At 41.0% G+C, this 14,482-nt stretch overlaps 1 protein-coding gene across 1 annotated transcript; it reads left to right on the top strand.

Annotated features, from left to right (window-relative positions):
- The first annotated feature begins 4,229 nt into the window (after positions 1–4,229).
- lrrc10 (leucine rich repeat containing 10) lies at positions 4,230–5,326 on the top strand. Its single transcript, XM_060839732.1, has one exon. It carries the CDS (start codon positions 4,286–4,288, stop codon positions 5,312–5,314), a length of 1,029 nt encoding a protein of 342 aa, XP_060695715.1. The 5' UTR covers positions 4,230–4,285; the 3' UTR covers positions 5,315–5,326.
- The last annotated feature ends 9,156 nt before the right edge of the window (positions 5,327–14,482 follow it).

Below are 14,482 nucleotides of genomic sequence, written 5' to 3'. Positions count from 1 at the left end.
GGAGTCATGCAGTTTTTGAGCAAAGCAAAATGTAATTCTGCAAATACAATTCACCCCACAAATGTATCTGTGTATGTGTGTGGGGGTGAGGGGTGGTTATGAGTGTCTGTGAGAGAGTGTGTGTGTGTATGAGTGTGACTGTAAAGGGGTAAGTCTGTGAGAGGGTGCATGTGTGAGTGTATGAGAGAGGATCTGGTGAGTGTATGAGAGGGTGTGTGTCTAAAGGAGTGTCTGTATGCGACTGTATGTATATGCAATGGGGTCACCTGTAGTGTGACATGAACCCAAGGTTTGGGAAGTCAAAAGGCCTCTTCCTGTTCTGTATTATTTTTTATATCTCTGCAGCACACAGCTCCTGGCTCAGAAGTTGTCACTCCACCAATAAGAGCCCCTCACTTTGATACAGATACATTATTTTCCTAATTAACCAGTTCACAGTTATTGGTTATACACTTTTTCAGCCATTAGGGCTTGAACGCAAGCCTTCTGGTTCATTGGTTCACTGCACCACATGAACCCGTTGGTGTCTTACTAATCAGGTTAAAATGTATACATGTTATTCTAGGAAGACAGCAATTGTATAATTAATTATGACATTATTGCAATGAGCATTATTCGTGTTAGAATCTCTTGTGAGTAGGCCATGAATTGAAATTCCAGGGGAAGAAGTAAATGGATGATTTAAAAAACAGGGGACTAATTGAGCAAGACAGATATCGCAAATTTATTGTTCTCACTTTAAAGTTAATAAAACGTCCCTGCGTGAATACAGCGCTCTTTATATTCTGACATATGGTATATTCTGTCGTTACCTCTGATTAAAGGTAGCACACAAAAATACCAGCCGGGTGTTTCTGCTCGGTAACGCTGATTTTTAACTTGATGCATTTTGCCTGAAATCCGCAAAAGAATTGTGGAATTTTAAGCACAAATTCCACTCAATGCATCTCGTGACTCTTTGCAAAAAAAACATTCAATCTGGCCAAGCTGCCAGCATGAATGAATCACCGCTGAGAGTTTATATTCACCAGGCTCGTTTGCAGACCTCTGAACAGATGAAAAATTACGCTGACTCGACTTGGTGCAAGGAAATAGGACTGTTCTAAGAGCTTTTAAATGTTTACTTTTAATTGCACCAAGAAACCGACCACTCCTCCCGCTATAACCGACGTTTTATAGAAAGTTATTCATGTAAAGTCAGATCGCTCGCAAACAGTGATTAAAACATCATTTTTGCAATGAATCCATTTTCAACTGCATTAATCAAATGCCAACCATTTACCGCTTGCAAATACATCATAGAGTATCTTTTTTCAAAACTATCAAGGCAGATTTTGTGTTCGGCGACATCTAAATAATTTTAAGGTACTGGTGGGAAAAAAAATTCACTCCTCGAAATGACATCTCCGATTGTGTCAGACTGGAAATGCTACTGCCTGACCTGTGAGAGGATATGAATTGAGCGAAAACAGGCAACTGAGCAAAATAAAGGCAGGTGGAATCGAGGTGCAGTTGACTGCACCTGAAGTAGATGGTGCTGCATAGATTATATTGAAAAAGCAGAGGATTGAATATAACTACAAATCTTAGTCGAGTTGGGTTTTCAATGTGTCCAATCAAAGCAGAACTCCATTCGCTCATAAGCTGAAATCTACACTATAGTTTGAACACTATAACATGAGGCAATGGAGCTGGTGCCTTGATTAAATCGAAATTGGTTTGATTTCACTTTGATTACCAGTCTAATCACAGAGAGATAAAGAGAGAAATTGTGAACTCAGGAGGTTCAAATGCTTTGAGGGTGATCCTTAGAAGGACACAGAAGACTGCAAAAGAAAGAAAGATGGCTGCAAAATATTCTAACCCCATTTTGAAACAATCCATTAATGTATCGAGGCATGTCTAGGGATAAAGCAGGTCCATAAAATTGCTTCAAATTGTCTGCAGAATGAGGGTAAGCATGTTCATGTTGGTAGAATACAGATTTAGGACTAACATTTACGAGTTCTTCACACACCGGGTGACCTATACATGGAGGGAGCTTTTAAATTGAGGCAAAATTCTGGAACATTTAAATAGAATTTGGTTGGGATTTCTTTCTGCTCTGTGGGCAACATTAGCAAAGCCACCGTTTGTTACCTCTCCCTGCTAGATCATGTCAGATGGCAGTGAATAATCAACCACACTGGCATAGGTCTGGAATCAGCCAACTAAGTTTCCCTCACTAAATTAGTTCCACCTGCCTGCACTTGGTCCACATCCCTGTAAACCTTTCCTATTCACGTACTGTCCAAATGTCTTTTAAATGTCGTAACTGCAACTGCATCTATCACATCCTCTGGCAATTCATTCCTCACATGAACTACCCTCTGGGTGAAAACGTTGTCCCTCAAGTCCCTTTTAAATCTTTCTCTTCTCATCTTAAACCTATGCCCTCTGATTTTGAATTCCCCCATCCTAGGGAAAAGACCTTTGCTATTCACTTTATCTATGCCCCTCATGATTTATAAACCTCTATAAGGTCAACCCTCAACCTCCTATGCTCCAGTGGAAAAGTCCCAGCCTTTCTTTATAACTCAAACCCCCCCCCAGTCCCGGCAATTGCTTTTTTGAACTGTCCCCAATTTAATAATATCCTTCCTATAGGTAGGGTGACCAGAACTGTACACAGTATTCTAAAAGTGGCCTCATCAGTGTACTGTATAAACACAACATGACATTGCAACTCCTATTCTCAATGGTCTGAGCAACGAAGGTAAGCATGCTAAATGCCTTAACAACCTGCAATTTTCAAAGAATTACGTACCTGAACCCCAAGGACTTTCTGTTCGACAGCATTACAGATCGACATCCTGGGTTCTACATTAACCTAATTACCATTGGGTTCATCTTACCAAAAGGCAATACCTCACATTTATCCAAAATTTTATCTGCTACTTCTCAGCCCATTGGCCCAATTAATCAAGGTCCCCTTGTAATCTTAGATAACTTTATTCACTGTCCACCAATTTTGGTGTCATCTGCAAACTTACTCACCAAGCCTCCTAAATTTTCATCCAAATCTTATATAAATCACAAACAAAAGTGGACCCTGTACCAATTCCTGTGCCACACTAGTGGTCACAGTCCTCCAGTCCAAAACAATCCTCCACCAACACCACCCTCTGACTCCTACCATCAGGCCAATTTTGAATCCAATTGGCAAGCTTTCCCAGAATCCCATGTGATCTAACTTTACTAACCAGGTTCTGCCATGCCTTGTCAAAGGCTTTACTAAAGTCCATGTAGGCAATGTCCACCACTTTGCCTTCATCTAACTTTTTGATCATGTCGTCAAAAAATTCACTGAAGTTAGTGAGATACAATTTTCAATGCATACAGGCATGCTGATATCCCTAACCAGTCCTTGCCCCTCAACAGGTATGTAAATTCTAAAGGATATTAGTGAACCAGCTGGATTTTTTTGACAATCCAGAATGGTTTCATGGTCACGTTTCATGGCTTTTAATTACAGGTTTTTAAAATCGAAATCAAATTCCATCATCTCCCATGGTGGAGTAGGAAATTGGGGCCCTACTACATTACACCAGGATTAATAGTCCAGTAATAATTCCTCTGTCCTTTAGAGGGTATAATCCACGTTGGTCAGACCGTTAAGGAATGGGAGTAGGCCATTCGGCCCCTCAAGCCAGCTTCACCATTCAATACGATCGAAAATGCGTTATCTTGATCTAGGATTTGGTGGAATCGATTCGTTTCTGGCAGACGTGATCAAAATGCAAACGGTGGTGGAATCGAGTTAAGGCGGGGTGAGGGGAGCAGCCATACATGCGCAACAAGAAAATATCGCAGGCTCTTGTTCAGAGAAGATGATGAGAGGCAGCTCTGGCTGGAATGTCTCTCCTGCCTTTGCCAGCTGTTGTGTCAGCATTTCCTACAAACCCTGTGGTGTGGCGCACCAGACAGAAAATAATAGAGTTTCATTGATAAAAACGAGTGCTTATAAAATCTCCACGTTCACTCTGCGACATTTCCTAATTTGTGGAGAAGCAAGTTAAGGAAAATGATGCTGAGGATTTGACTTGAATTAAATGTTGCCTGAACTTTGAAAAATCGAGTTATGTGTGACAGACCTGGCCGCATAACAGCGTTTCAGTGGAGTGTGATTTATAGCCGACTGCTTTCAGGTTTGGCAAATATCTCTGACAAGAGCAGCACTTAGCTCTGTAGATAAGGAAGGGCGCTGACAACGTGTGCTGGATTCTTCCAGTGAAAGTGAACTTATATGGTCCTCACTGTAAGGTCACGTCCAACTCGCTCTGCAGCCGACACAGTGCAGTTATCAGGAAACCTCTGGGTGAGTTCCAACCATTTTAAAAAAAGCCAGGGGAACCTTTCCTTCCCCACTCTGCCAAGCTCAGGAGCAGGGGGAGCATTCTGCAGTTTGAAGGAACATGCAGCGGGCGTGGGAATGGGCAACGCTCTGATGTCCGTCGTCGCTTTCTTCCCGTCGAAATCGTGCCAGAAGCTCGTGCTGGGCGGCGACATCGAGGAGATGCCGCCGGACAAAATGCTGGACTTGAGCGGGAGGCACCTGAGGAGGTTCCCGGTGCAGGCCTGCGCCTTCACGCAGCTCCTGAAGTTGTACCTCAGCAACAACAACCTGAGCAGCCTGCCCGCCGAGCTGCAGCTGCTGGGCCGCCTGCAGATCCTGGCGCTGGACTTCAACCGGTTCCGGGAGCTCCCCGCGGCGGTGTGCCGCCTCCGCCAGCTCTCCATCCTCTACCTGGGCAACAACAGCCTGTGCGACCTGCCGGCCGAGCTCGGCGCGCTCGCCGACCTCAAGACGCTGTGGATCGAGTGCAACTGCTTCGAGCGCGTGCCGCAGGTGGTCGCCGAGCTCCGGCAGCTGCGGGTCCTCCACGCCGGCTGCAACCAGCTGGGGGAGCTGCCGCGGGAGTTGCGGCGGCTCCGGCAGCTGCAGAGCATCTGGTTGCCGGGCAACCAGCTCGGCGACTTCCCGCCGGTCCTGCTGGAGATGGAGAGCCTGGAGGTGATCGACCTGGACCGCAACAAGATCAGGTGCTTCCCCAGCCTGGCGCACATGAAGAACCTGAAGCTGGTGATGTACGACCACAACCCGTGCAAGAACGCCCCCAGGGTGGCGCAGGAGGTCAGGAGGGTGGGGCGCTGGGCTGACTACCGCCCCGAGGACCACATTAAGTCACCGGCGGAGGCAGCGCCCGAGCAAGTGGGAGAGAGCAGGGACGTTGAAGCAGCAGAGAAGGCTGGACAAAACCAGGAGTTCGCTTAAAGAAAAGGTGTAAAGTCCTTCAGACAATTTTAAACCTTAATGTCACATCTGAGAAATGTAATTTTCAGGCTTCCAGTTTCGCTTTAAAATATGCAGAAAGTACTAAAGCATTGATTTGTTTTTTTTCTGAGGAACGTCAACAGAATGGGACACTGATATCCCCCTCCCCCAGGACTCCATTACAAGTAGCAATAATTAAGTAAGGGAGGGCTCTTGGGCGAGGTGATAGTGACCCTATCTCCGAGCCAGGAGGCTCCCAGGTTCAAATCTCAGCTGCTACAGAGGTCGTGGACTCGATGGGCCGAATGGCCTTACTTCCACTTCTATGTCTTATGGAGTCGCACAGCACAGCATCGCAGCCTTCGGTCCAACCTGTCGATGCCGAACATAATCCCAAACTAACCAAGCCCCACCTGCCTGCTCCTGGCCCACAAACCTTTCCTATTCATGGACTTGTCCAAATGTCTTATAATCGTACCCACATTCACCACTTCCTGAGGACGTGCATTGCTCAGACGAGCCACCCTCTGAACAGGTTGATTTGAAAAATGCCTAAAGCTAGAAAATGCATCAAATACTCATCAGATTATGTAGCAACTGTGAAGAGAAGAACAGAGTTAGTGATATTAGAAATTTAAAACAATTTCAAGTACAAGTGGGAAGGGTTTGGGACACAACTCTTAAAGGGGAATTAAATGCAAAAAGAATTGCAAAGGAAGTAAAAGGAATGGTAATAGGATACTCAAAAAAAGAAACCTAGGATTGATATCAAAGGTGAGAACAGTCAGAGCAGAATAATCACCAGTTGCGGTTCTATTTTATTAAGCAAGGGTATCAAGGCAGGCATATGGAGTTAGGTCACAGATTAGCCATTTTCTTATTGATGGCTTACTTCTGTTCCCATGTTCCTAAGTAGTGTTGAACTCCATGTTGAGTCTGAAAGGCTGTAAAACATATTGCCAAAAGATGAAGTGCTGTACCTCAAGTTTCTGTTGAATTTCATTGGAAGTTTAAGAGGTAGTAATGTTAGACTAAAGCGAAGAGTTGAAATAGCAGGGACAGGAAACTTAGAGCAATTAGCTTATGAACTAAATGGAGGTATTCTGCAAAGCAGTTCTCCAGTGTGCATTTGGTCTCCCTCACATATAGCGCCACATCATAAGCAATCTGATCTTAGCCCTCAGCGCTAATTTTCTGTGTTGGCTTTCACCTTATTTGGTGTCTTCTCATCTACATTTGTGACTGTTGCTTGAAACGTTTTAAATCTCTTTGCCTTTTCTGGTTCTGATGAAAGATCATTTGCCTTAACTAGGGTTAACTGTAATTTCTCTACAAATGTTACCCAGTCTGCTGGTAGTTGAAACATTCTGTTTTTATGCCAAATTTGAAACAGCCACAGTATTTTGCTTTTGTAATTTAATCTTTCATCTCATTTTTATATTATAAATAATGGGTTCTGTGGTGCAGGGCTGTACATTCATCACCAAAATCTCTGATCAAAAGATGAAGAACACTAAAGGCCCCTAGGCAGAACACAAGATTTGGAGAAAGATATGGTGGTAAAAGGAATAACACAAACTGTAGAATTAATAAACTATGTCCCACATGCACTTTGATGTGGAAAACAAACCTTAGAAGCTAACAAAGGGGAAAACAACATTACTGGTCTTTATGGGCATACCATAATATCAGTGTTTTCACAATCAGATCAAAAATATCATGAAAAATTGCAAAAATAATATTTGGCATTCTAAGTCACCAGATATCAAAAGCATCTCAAGAAAATAACAACCCCCAGGGAATCTGATGCCTCCCAGAATACAGCCATTGCTTTGTTTAATATGATTGCTTCTGACAGTATACTTGGCTTTGGAAATTAGGACTGACGTGAAAAAAACATTACTGTGCACCTAACCTTCTGTCTATCTGGTCTATGACCAAATCACTTCAGCATTTCATTTTCTAAGTGAATATGATTTAATGCCACAGTACCAATACTACTTGATCACAAGAATTCAGAATTTCATTTTAGTATGATAGCATTAGGGAGACAAAAAGAAAGCCTTTGCAGTGTCAACCATGTCTCTACTGACAATATTTCAGCAATTATGCAATCAAAAAGTGATGGCTGCCATGTCTTGCTGCATTAATCTGGGAGCAAAGTGCAGATCACTTTTAATTTATGCATCATTATTTTTTAAGAATTTAGAATGCAAGGCCACTATTTGGAAGTGCTTTTTCTGACCTCAGTGCCACAGTCTATGTATTGCAATATTGGAGAAATCCTTGTTTAAAAAAGAATTTTGGGTTCAACACATCAAAATTTTCGAAATATCTTTTCTCTTGAGTAACTCCCAAGAAAATGCTTTTGTGATATGGTGATGTCTAGTTCTCCACAGGGCACTAACTATTATGCGATTTAGGATTTACAATTCATCTCTAACACAGCAAGGAATCACAGTTTCTGAGCAACAGACCCATTCTCAAATCCCAGATATTCACAGTTGCTCCATTGTCAAAGTAACTGCACCGAAACACTGATTGATCACCATCTAGAGCCTATTTAATTAAGAAGCATTTCTATAAGAAGGTCAATATGCTATCCTCTTGGTCCCAGTGTGCCAAAAACCATGGTGCAACATTGGCACCAAAGGCACAGTGTAAATGACAGCATTAAACTGCAGTGCAGATCTTATTTTAAATGATCTCTCCTTGATACTTCAAATATTAATATCGCCCTAATTCTTGATGGACAAGAAATTTTACAACAATGTATTTTTTACAATTGTTTTTAAATTGATCTGACTTGATTGTACTGTCATGTGTGCTAAAGTACAAATGTACAAATCCACGGTGCATTAAAGTTTCCTCTAAGATACATGTGTTTACATTTCATGTGATTTAAAGAAGGGTGCTTTGTCTGAACAATCATGTTCATGTGGCAATTGCTGTATAACTTGGTGAATTTCCAGTCCTTTGTTTTTGTTTGTGATGACTTGTTTTACTGTCAAAATTTATTTTGCATCACAATAATATTTATGGTGACCTTTTGTATATCACTGTAATGCATTGGGGAAAGTATGCTATCAGTGAGAGACTTCAAAAAGCCTTCTCTACTGTCTCCTTCACTCATAGCTTCTGTGGAGTTTAGGGTTAATGAAGATCTGTGATTTTTTTTTCTTTCTCACACTCCATTGTAGAATCCTAATTCTGTACTTTTAAATTGAAAAATACATTTGGAACAATAAATCATTTTAGATGAACACTAGCTTTCCTGAAGGTTCACTCAGTAAAGTCGACTTAATATATTAAGTCATACAGATCAGAAAGACTTTTGACTTAATTGCTGGTCAGCACACACATATGAATGTCTTCAAGTGGTTTCTGTTGGTTAACACAAACAAATGTGCCAAGTTGTGTTATATATTAATATATATGCTGGGTGAAACAGAATGAGATCATTTAAGATGCTTTCTCCCATCACAGAATTGTGATCAACTCTGATAAACCTCCACCCCCTTCTTCAGCCCAAAGACCAAATAATAAAAACATTTACATTCAAGGAAGTTTTGAAGACTTATAATTTGTGCCAAAATTGTGATTAAAAACCATACTTCAACATATTTCAATGCTTCTGAGGGTTAAGGGATGGGGAATAAATATGGCACATTGTTAACAAAACAAACATTTACTTAAACATTGTACTAAACCAACAAGATTTTTTGATTCTTACCAAATTCAGATTAAGCATTGATCAAGAGAACAATAAAAATAATAATTCCAATCATTGTTCATAAATTAATATTCAGTTTTATATTGTCCCTCACTACCTGAGAGTTGTTCATTGGCTTTTTTAAAAACAATGCTGTAATTGGTAATTTATCAACAGCGAATGCAAGTCACGAGGAGAGAATGCAAAACCGAAGTCATGTCACCAAATTGATTGAGTTTGTTGAAGTAACAAAGAGAATTGATGAGGACATAGTGGTGGATGTGATCTATATGGACTTCAGTAAGGCATTTGACAAGGTCCCCCATGGGGAGACTGGTTAGCAAGCTTAGATCTCATGGAACACAGGGAGAACTAGCTGTTTGGATACAGAACTGGCTCAAAGATAGAAGAGGAGGATGGTGGTGGAGGGTTGTTTTTCAGACTGGAGGCCTGTGATCACAAGAATTAGTCCACTACTTTTTGTCATGATTTGAATGGGAGCATAAGAGGTTTAGTTAGTAAGTTTGCAGATGACACCAAAATTGGAAGTGTAGTGGATAGTCAGGAAGGTTACCTTAGATTACGGTGGGATCTCGATGGACCAATGGGCTGAGAAGTGGCAGATGGGAGTTTAATTTAGATAAATGTGAGGTGCTGCATTTTGGGAAAGCAAATCTTAGCAGGACCTATACACTAAAATGGTAAGGTCCTAGGAAGTGTTGCTGAACAAAGAGACCTTAGAGTGCAGGTTCATAGCTTCTTGAAAGTAGTAGCAGGTAGATAGGATAGTGAAGGCATTTGGTATGCTTTCCTTTATTGGTCAGAGTATTGAGTACAGGAGCTGGGAGGTCATGTTGCGGCGGTACAGGACATTGGTTAGGCCACTTTTGGAATATTGCATGCATTTCTGGTCCCCTTTCTATCAGAAGGATGTTGTGAAACTTGAAAGGGTTCAGAAAAGATTTACAAGGATGTTGCCAGGGTTGGAGGAATTGAGCTAAAGGGAGAGGTTGGAAAGGCTGGGGCTGTTTTCCGTGGAGCGTCAGAGGCTGAGGGGTGATCTTATAGAAGTTTATAAAATCATGAGGGGCATGGATGGGATAAATAGTCAAAGTGTCTTCCCTGGGTGGAGGGAGTCCAGAACTAGAGGGCATGGGTTTAGGGTGAGAGGGGAAAGATATAAATGAGATCCAAGCAGCAACCTTTTCTCACAGAGGGTGGTATGTGTATGGAATGAGCTTCCAAAGGAAATGGTGAAGGCTAGTACAATTGCAACATTTAAAAGGCATCTGGATTGGTCTATGAATAGGAAGGGTTTGGAAGGATATGGGCCAGGTGCTGACAAGGTGGGATTAGATTGGGTTGGGATATCTGGTTGGCATGGACGAGTTGGACCAAAGGGTCTGTTTCTGTGCTGTACATCTCTATGACTCTCTCTCACTTTTGGCACTTCACAGGTCTTGGCAACCCATGTACTGGCTATCTACATACCTGTCATGAATGCTTCGAGCTGGACTTGAAAGCGAAAAATTGCTCATTATGGCTTCAACAACGATGTTACTTCGAAACATGCATATTTTTGCTATTTGAAGGTATAATCAAATGAACTTTTCAAAAACAACATTCAACTCAACCATTAGCCTTAGCATAGCCAGGGCTATAAATGGAACAGTGGAAACGTGGTAAAAACACCTCATACCAATCTGTCAAGATATGCTTAAACGAAGATAAAAACAAGGTCACCTAGATTCTGAGCTTCCAAATGTAATCTTTAGAACATCAGCAAACATTACTCACCCTCTGTCAGCAGACTTCTTTCCTTATATAGAAATTGCTTATTACAAGCTTGGAAGTAGCTTGTATACAACAAATGATTTCATTCACACTTGTATTTTCATAATGCCGACAAATCAAAACTCTTGAAACTAAACTTCCTGTCACAAACTTTTGATTTTATGGGCATTCAAGCAAAAAAGTCAATTTTGAGAGTTAGCCTAATGAATAATATACTCTGATATATAAAATACAATTGCTACACCCCTTTTTTAAAAGATATTGTACAAGTAGTCAGCTTTGTCAAACAATGTTAAGCATTTTCACGTCCTATTTATATCATGGCTTGAAGACTGGAATACTTCCAAATTCCTTATCGCTATACTTCAGAATTGACAGTATTAACGTTGATTATTCCAGATGAAGATTCTGTGGTCTGCACAATTTGTTAGATCGGAATAAATTCAAATTGAAGATGGACTCATAGCAAAAAGCTATGATAACAATGTATGTAGGTTATTAGTAAACATTTGAAATAACCTAGTCTGCATCAAGGAACTGTCACACCATATGTTCAATTTCCTTTTAACTAAATAGAAAGCTTCTCAAAGCTTTAGCTCAATGCGTCTGTGATGTGATTGTCAAGATTCTGCCTTTTCAATTAGCTTTTATTGAAAAGTATACAAACTGACTCCAAATTTAAAATGTATAGAACACTGGTTGCTGTGCTTTCAGAAAGATATTAATAACTTGGAAAGGATACAGAAAAGATGGACAAGGATGTTACCAGAGTTTGGATTATAATGAGGGGCTGGATAGGCTAGGGATTTTTTTCCACTCCAGCATGGAAGGTTGAGGGTGACCTCATTGAGGTTCATAAAATCATCAGCATAGATATGGTGAATGAGTTGCCAGAGGAAGTGGTTGACACTGGTACAATTGCAATATTTAAAATGTATTTGGATTGGTACATAAATAGGAAGGGATATGGCCAAGTGCCGACAAGCGGGATTAGATCAGGTTGGGATATCTGGTCGGTGTACACAAATTGGACCAAAGGATCTTCTCTATAACAATGCCAGAAAACAAGACAATTCAGCATTTAAATCTAAATATTTTCCAGATTAGACACAGGTTAGATTAGTAAGGGGACAAAAAGTAAAATAAAAACAGAGACAACAGGAGGTAAGTTAGAATTTGAAAAGTGGATATTAGCACAAGGAAAAATTAAAGAACATTTTAAAAATAGTTCCAGTTTAATATTAATCAGTATTGCTCATGGTTGAGAAAAAGAACTGTCATGATTCTGAATGGGAGGGAAAGGCATAATGAAAGCATGGGAAGTAGAACAGTCTTGTCAACCACATTGGAGGTTAAGGTATAGGTAGAAGATCGGGTGGAAACACTGATTTAGGATGTGGCAACATCCATACAGAAAAATCAGAGAAACTGAAACAAACAAATTTATTATAGGAAGCAAGGTATACAAACATGTACCTAAGGGTTTACAGCAGATAATGATCGATTGTCTACATTCCTGGGGATAGGCAGAGAGGTGATGGAAAAGTCAGCAGCAGATCATAAACAGGGAAGGGGTGGAGATTGGAAGTTGATTTAAATGTTTCTGTTTAGGCCAAGAGCAGGAAAATTACACCAGTACATTTATTAATGCACTGTGTAAGGTACAATATATATGCCTATTTTGTAAGTTTTTCTGTTTGGTGGGCTGTGGGGAGACAGCATGATGTTAGGTTGATTTTTCAAGAAATGTTCTTGAGCTTGGTGTTAGAAGTCTTGACACAAATTTGCATACATGCACATTTAATCAAATTTCAAAATCCTTGAAGTGATGGGACTTAGTACTTTAGTGCATTTAAAACAGTGGTAAGAAAAAAAAAGTTGCCCAATGACAGGGGTCCCAGGACACCAGATCAGTCAATGCTTGTTCATGCTTGTAATGGAGGCAGGCAGTTTATACTATCTAGGAAGAAATCATACAAGATTGCTGAGGGAACTCACTTCAGGGAAATCAACGTGTTTGCAGTTTGTTTTAGTGTCTCAGGAAGAGATACCAACTGAAGAAATGCCATCTAAACGAATACACAAATTTTCTTGCAGGAAATGGATTGCAACTGTGCCAACCTGAGCAAGAAGCCTTTGTGTGGAGTTTGTTCATTTGTACCAACTAAATGTCCCATTTCTGCCTTAATAGACACTGACATTTTCCAATGTCTCATTCTGTGATAGACTGAATATTAAATATAAATAGTTTTCTCCTTGAATTTATATTTTGTGAAGTGTGTGCGCAAAACAAAATGTCTTTTGTCAGCAATACTCAAATACAATTTACCCTTTGGAATGATCCTGATTTTAGCACTGAATTGCCAATGTTGAAATTCTTAATTTCTATTTAATGCCAGTTATTAAGTTTTGTTCCAAAAGGTAACTACCAGACTTTGGATCCTATCATTGATTTATTCTTTGTTGTGGTTCTGTTCGCCGAGCTGGGAATTTGTGTTGCAGACATTTCGTCCCCTGTCTAGGTGACATCCTCAGTGCTTGGGAGCCTCCTGTGAAGCGCTTCTGTGTTGTTTCCTCCGGCATTTATCGTGGTTTGTCTCTGCCACTTCCAGTTGTCAGTTCCAGCTGTCCGCTGCAATGGCCGGTATATTGGGTCCAGGTTGGTGTGTTTGTCGATAGAATCTATGGGTGAGTGCCATGCCTCTAGGATTTCCCTGGCTGTTCTCTGTTTGGCTTGTCCTATAATAGTAGCGTTGTCCCAGTCGAACTCATGTTGCTAGTTGCGTGTGTGGCTACTAAGGATAGCTGGTCGTGTCGTTTCATGAAACGAGAGATGACAAGCAACATGAGTTCGACTGGGACAACACGATGATAGGACAAGCCAAACAGAGAACAGCCAGGGAATTCCTAGAGGCATGGCACTCATCCACAGATTCTATCAACAAACACATCGACCTGGACCCAATATACCAGCCACTGCAGCGGACAGCTGGAACTGACAATTGGAAGCGGCAGAGACAAACCACTATAAATGCCGGAGGAAACAACACAGAAGTGCTTCACAGGAGGCTCCCAAGCACTGAGGATGTCACCTAGACAGGGGACGAAACGTCAGCAACACAAATTCCCAGCTCGACGAACAGAACCACAACAACGAGCACCCGAGCTACAAATCTGTTCACATTGATTTACTCAATACCATATTTCTGATTTCATTGTAGCAATCCTTCAATAGCTACATGGAATATGCAAACATATCACACATTCAACATCAACCAATGCTGCTTCTATAATCAGTGATTCCCATGTATAAAATTAGAATGTCTTTATCTTTCTGCTAACTTCAAAGATCGATGGAAATCTGTAAGCAGTTTTCTCTCTACTTCATAAGAACCTGTGTATGCAAAGGCTTTTTTCTTTTGGATTGTGGATTCAACTGATCAATTGTTGTGGACTCAGCTTTGGTTGGGGGGCGGGGGGGGCAGCAGGCATTGGTTACAACTATGTGCATGGACACTGGGGAAGAGATATCCAACTTGTAGAGAAGAAAGCACTTAAAATCTCTCTCCTCCTGTGTGAAGAAACAGGAAATCTTCCTACAAACTACTCCTCGCAATTTGCTGCTGAAAAGGAGAAGAGTAATTTATAGGGCAAATCCTTTA

Source organism: Hemiscyllium ocellatum, chromosome 19, assembly GCF_020745735.1.
Source record: "Hemiscyllium ocellatum isolate sHemOce1 chromosome 19, sHemOce1.pat.X.cur, whole genome shotgun sequence".
Classification (NCBI taxonomy): domain Eukaryota; kingdom Metazoa; phylum Chordata; class Chondrichthyes; order Orectolobiformes; family Hemiscylliidae; genus Hemiscyllium; species Hemiscyllium ocellatum.
Note: the sequence above shows the minus strand (reverse complement) of the source record. Positions and strands in the feature narration are given on the sequence as shown.